Below are 6185 nucleotides of genomic sequence, written 5' to 3'. Positions count from 1 at the left end.
TCTAGTGGAAACTTTTTTTTGCATGTGTGACAAATCCAGACACAGGAGTGGGACATGCTGTCACTCCAAAACTGATTGACATTACTTTTAATACTAACACAACCAACCACTTAATCAACCGTATTTAAAGACCCTGAAAGGTTTGTGTTAAACTCACTCACTAAATAACACATAAGGGTGTGTTTTTTTCTTTTACAAACTTACATTTTGCACATTTAGTTTGAATAGTGAATATTTTATGTAATAGATACGATACTTAAGATTTAAAATCACATTTTCAAGGGCGTTAATATCCTAAGCTCCAGTGCTGTTTAAAGGTTTTTTTGTTTGTTTTTTAACATCCACAATGTATATTAACACAGCACTCCATGTTCCAGATCTGTGGAGCTGCTAGGTTTTACTCTGCAACCCATTTTTTTGGTCAGGCCACAATCCTGCAGAATATTACAAATATAATAATATTATTAAATCACACAAAATGTGTATTTTGGTATTTTTTTTACCTTTTTTTAAAAAAAATTTATGGACATTTTGAACAAAACATTTGTTTTTGTAGCAGGATAAAGACTTCATGCCGAATGAGTTGTAGTAATTCCAAAACCTTATCTGTCAATCACTCAGTCATAAAGGAAGGTGTTTGGAAGCATTTTTCTTCTTTTGAAAAGGGAATACATTATGTTGAATGCATTGAGGTTTAATTGGCTTTCTTTATTGTCTGATCATCTGGCACATGGTCAAACAAACAAGCAAAACTTTTACAATCAGTTGTGCAATCAATGCATGTATTCAAAGCCATCGCATTGAATTAAATATAGAATGTTCCAAAGTAGGACTTAGACACATAGTTTAAACGACTCATTATTTTTGGTTGTTGTCATTACACAATAAAAAAGGAAATGTATTTTCACTTTGGCAATAGAGGACTGTGTGTTTCTGTTGCTGCAAGAATAATGTAATAAATGCAACATAATGTTGCACTGTGCGGGGTTACAATATAGGTAACAAACATTTTAAACCAGACTGCAAAAAAAAGGGAAAAAAATATTGGTTTGGTATACTCATTTTATAATGTTGACTGATGAAGGAAATAAAATAAATGTATAAACACATCCTCACACAATGATATAACACCATTAAACATCCAAGGTTACATTTTAAAATCCGACAATCATGAACAGATCCATAAAATCCACTTTTTCCATGACATGGAACATTGTTATGTCAAAGGAGACCTCATACCTAGAAGGTTTTCAGGTGAAAGTGAAAGTTTTGTACAAACTCAATCATCATGTCATCTGCCAACTGTAAAACTGAAAAAAAAATCAATGTAATTGTAACCTGATCTTTAGTCATATTTGGCATTCTCTGATAGCATGTTAGCATACAAAATACTCCATTTCCTAGAATAAAGATTTAAGTTGGTAATGAAATTTCTCCTTGACAGGCATACACACTGATTGCTGTACCAGATATTGAGGAATAAACAAGTTTTGCAGTCCTGCAGAATAAAGCCAATACATAAAAAAAGAAGGAATACAGGTAGCAAAATATATGTTTCCATTTTTACAGAAGGAATGTTAAAGAACCACATTAATTACTTTATACTGATACTGAAACAGCAGTTTGTCAGTCTAACTGACCTTCAGTAGCCTCTTGCTGATAGAGTGGGAATAGTCAGTGTTTATTAGTTACCCACATTTAAGCGTGGACTCATAGGCTATGGGAGTTAGGCTTGTAAAATTAGGTGACTGGTTATACTTTACGTAATTACAAGGATCTTTTATTTTGTGTTGATATTGGTGCCCCCTGTGGACAAACGCGGTATTGTTTTCCAGAATTAGGACTGCATTTCCCATGAGATCTTGCTCTGGCATGTGTTTGTTTTGTAAGTGAGTAAAAGAAAGAAGCAACTTATTTTTAATACTTTTTTTTTTAAAACAACTGTTTGCAGGATGCATAGCAATGAAACAATGTATTTGTTTCCTTGTGAGATCAATAACTGTAATGTAAAGATGTTGAAATAAATTAAGTTTTTTTTTAGTACCGTTCATATACCCTGGTCAGAATCAACACATCCTCATACCTAAGCGATGGAGTAGGAACTAAAACACAAAAGAGAAATGGCAGTGATTTTGTAAAGCCTTGGTCCTGTAGTCTATGATTTGGCACTATACAAATTAAATTGAATTGAATTGAATAGTCTGGGAACACAAACTTGGCCTATGTAAGGCAACTTAAGTGGTCCTGCAAAACTCTGCCACTGATCACTCAGTCTGTTAATCCTCATATGATTTATTTTAGGTTACAAATGTGATTTAATAGCAGCAAACACCAGCAAAGGTCTCCAGTAAAGCAATTTAATAGCATCTGGATATCAGCTATTTTTGATGTGCATATTATTGTAAATGGTATTCAGTAGTAAAGCTATGGGTATCTTAGACACAGCTGCAATGAAAGGGATATCCCGAAAATTGGAATTTCGATCTCATTCTTCTTCCCATATGTTTATCAGTGTTTTTATGTTTTGTTTAATTTAATTTAGTTTGCCATAATTGAGCATATACAATTCTGCAGGTAGAACATAGAACCCACACTGTTACTGCTGTCATGGCAAAATCGCAGCACTACAAAGAGATGTGAACTAAAGACCGTTTTAAGAACATAGGAATAACATTAAGTGTGTGGCAGTTTATTGATGGGCGTCGTACAGTTTACTGTAGGAAGTTGTCACTGTTACTCTGGATTTTAGCTACCCATAATTGTGTTATATTTACTAAATGTGTTTAAATTTGGTCTTGTTTTCAAATTTATACATCCTAGTAATTGCAATTAGTTAAATTTTTTTCTGTTATTATACTTAAAAATCCTGCAAAGATTTTTTAATATAATATTTTCTTTTATTTTCTTAATCTTCTATTTTTTCATTGTCCTGTTTGCATTTCATTTTACTGAGCAAATCAGCTATACAGCTAATTGTTGTAGGGATGCACCGCTACATCGGTCGGAATTCTGTATCGACCAATATTCGCCTTGTTTACTGACGTCGGCAAATTAGGTGGTATTGACCGATATCAGTGGTTGATGTTTATCTGTTGTGTTCCATCAATTTAGTGTTGGCTAAATGTTGTATTGGTTATTTACAACTCGGATATATAAATTGATTTGCTTCCCTGGCAAAAAAAGGGCAAATAAAAAACAAAAAAACATCAGCATCAGCCAAATTGTTATTTTAAACATCTGTATTTCACAATCGGTGCATCCCTAAATTATTGACTTGACGTTTGAGGCTAGTGTAAGTGACAACACCATCAAATTTGGTTTTTATCGTGGGCCAAGATGTTCTGCCAGTGCCAAATTCTGACTAGACTGAGCCTGATTCAATCTTCAGTAATGTCCATCAATCAAAGTAATAGTTCTGCACAAAGACGGCGTGGATGCCTCTGTAGACAGGATAGAAGTTGTAGATGAGAGCTCCCTCCTCCTCAACGGGACTAGAGAAGTGGTGCTGGTTCTTCATGGCTGGAGGAAAAAAAGGAATAGTCATACAGAGTGTAGTGGTGAAGCTTCAGCCATGCAGACCTGCAGCTTTTCTTTCATTCATAACACACACACACACACACACACAAACTTCAAGTATTAAATGGGCTCCATGCATTTGTCTTACATTTGTGTTGACTACTTTTATTTGATTTGTGCATGTGTTCAAGTTAAATTCAGTTGCACTTCCACAACACAAGCGTTATGGCATTTTAGATCTAATTGACCAAATCTGCTAGAATTTGGTAACCAGTCACAAGGCAAATGGCATAATCAGTTACTCAGTTAATTCATTTTAAGTTTAAGTCATTTACATTTACATGAGAACTCCAAACTCCATCTGCTGATAAAGATCATGTGATTGATAAGATTGGAAACTCCAGAACAGCTACTAAATTGATTATTGAATGAAATTTGTAGGAGGAGTTGAAAAAATGTTCGCCAGAAAACATTCCAATTAACTGTCTTAAACTAAGAAATCAGGTTACCTTCAGAGACAAAGAAGCTGGCAGTGTAGAAGCAGGCTCTTATAGCAGAGGTGGAGTGAACCATGCCCGGCTTATCTATCCACTCAAAGGGGCTTTTCTCTGGATGCCACTGCACTGCATAAAATGGGTAGCGGTAGGCTGAAAGGCGGAGAAAGAACTCACTCATGTCAACATCTTTAGATTTGATCTAATTTCTAAACAGAACCAAAAAGCTGTGTGCCTTGCAAGGATCATGAACAGGTAGCGTTCAACAGCTGTTTCTGTCTCAAGGCATGGATGGGGGTCGAACCCATTGATCTTTTGGTTTACGAGACAACGCCTTACCACTTGGCCACCACACCTGACTACCTTCTTCACTAGCTCAGTGAAGAAAGAAATCTTGCTGCTGTAATGAAACAATCATTCATCAGCATCCTGACGAAAATTCTAATTTTCAGATAGGACTGTCACGATCATTACCATCATCATTTCCCCTCACTCATCATCTCTACACTTTTAAATGTCATCTGAATCTGAATGATCAACATGACTCATTATTATGATCAAAAACACCAGTTCAGTTATTGGCCGATGGTGCCATCTGGTGGACAGTAGTGAATGCTGGAAATGTTGAATGTGCAGTAGTTCTAATATAAATATGTTTTTGTTGTGTGATTTGATTTTTTGCTGATAAATTATGTAGTCTGCTCGCTTCCAGATCTCCATGGTGGACATAACACCATATGCCTTAATCTGTGATATCTGAAGTTGTTTCCACATCCACCTGGATCCACAGTCTTTACATGTAATGTGAAGAGCGATTCCCCCTCTGTTACTTGCATAAGGTTTTTTTTTCTTTTTCTGTTTATGACATTCTGTAACTCTTCGGTCCATTTCTATCTCAAGGCATGGATGGGGGTCGAACCCATGATCTTTGGTTTACGAGACCAACGCCTTACCACTTGGCCACCACGCCTGACTACTTATGTAACAAGCTGTAAAAATCTGTAAATATTTAGTTTAGTTTGATTTGATTTTTTGCTGATACATTCTGGCGTCTGTCCTCTTCCAGATCTCCATGGTGGACATGAGGTCATATGCCTTAATCAGTGATAACTGTTGTTTCAACATCCTCCTGTATAATGTGAATAAAGTGTAAAAATGGTATAATGTGTATAAAGTGTATAAAGTGCATAAAGTGCTTAAAGTGTATAAAGTGTATAAAGTGTATAATGTGTATAAAGTGTATAAAGTGTATAAAGTGTATAAAGTGTATAATGTGTATAAAGTGTATAAAGTGTATAATGTGTATAATGTGTATAATGTGTATAAAGTGTGACTTTTCCTCACTCGACATTTATTGTCTGTCTGTCCTGGGAGAGGGATTCCTCCTCTCTCTTCCTGAGGTTTTCTTTCTTTTTCTGTTTATGACAACTGTATAGTGAACAACATGTATGACGCAAAGTAGTCAGTGACGAATGGTACCTTCCATGGTGGAGATGAATTCCTTCTTCCCATCATTGTTAGTAGACAGGACCTTGTAAAACCGCTTCAGTTTGGCGTTCCGGCTGTAGTTCTGTTGGTTCAAAGGCAGATTTGATATTAATATAGCTGTCTTGGCAGAACTAGTCTACTGCTGCAAAAATACACAGATACTCTGAAATTTGGTCACACTAACTGCTGTTGTGTTCCTTGCATAATGATGTCTCTCATTTGCATGAGATCTTCCACATTGAGCAGGGTCCCCATAGAGATGGACAACCATTCACACCTAGGGGCAATTTACAGTCGCCAATGAAGCTTGCATTTCTTTAGGCTGTGGGAGGAAACCAGAGGACTTGGAGGTGATATCCCATCTTATTTACATGGGAGCCACCCATATTATCCCACACCGTGCACCATAGGTGATACTGCTGTCAGTCTGAAAGGGACCACAACAGTAAAGGTAAGTCATGCAGGAATGTTTGCTCTTTTAGAAATTTTCTAGAAGGATTCCTATAAAAGGAATCCACTAACAACTGTGAAGAATATTTGTGTTTCAGAATCTGTTTGTGTTTTTAATAAGGAAACTAATACTGCAAGACAGGTGTGTAGCTTAAGGTAGAGTGAGAAAAGCAGTTACATACCATACCATATTTGTGATCTTATTGTATGTATACTGTACTTTTTTTTTTTTTTTTT

The 6185-nt window shown here is 35.9% G+C and overlaps 1 protein-coding gene and 2 non-coding genes across 3 annotated transcripts in view; 1 reads left to right on the top strand and 2 right to left on the bottom strand.

The window, feature by feature from the left end:
- Positions 1-698: 698 nt before the first annotated feature.
- The window catches only part of zgc:171566, a 12987-nt gene continuing 7500 nt past the window's right edge, over positions 699-6185 (bottom strand). The window contains exons 7-9 of the mRNA XM_035661192.1: positions 5490-5580; positions 4026-4163; positions 699-3519 (exon numbers count right to left, since the gene is read on the bottom strand). Of these exons, the coding sequence (XP_035517085.1) occupies positions 3398-3519; positions 4026-4163; positions 5490-5580 (351 nt within the window). The 3' untranslated portion in view covers positions 699-3397. The remainder of the gene's footprint in view (positions 3520-4025; positions 4164-5489; positions 5581-6185) is intronic.
- trnat-cgu lies at positions 4909-4980 on the bottom strand. Its single transcript has one exon. It is a non-coding gene; the product is annotated as a tRNA-Thr (tRNA).
- On the top strand, positions 5963-6017 carry LOC118328949. Its single transcript, XR_004796757.1, has one exon. It is a non-coding gene; the product is annotated as a U7 small nuclear RNA (small nuclear RNA).

This window comes from Morone saxatilis, unplaced genomic scaffold, assembly GCF_004916995.1.
Source record: "Morone saxatilis isolate NCDOM2014 unplaced genomic scaffold, NCSU_SB_2.0 Contig18, whole genome shotgun sequence".
Taxonomy (NCBI): domain Eukaryota; kingdom Metazoa; phylum Chordata; class Actinopteri; family Moronidae; genus Morone; species Morone saxatilis.
The sequence above is the reverse complement of the archived record's forward strand: the minus strand, read 5'-3'. Positions and strand labels throughout refer to the sequence as shown.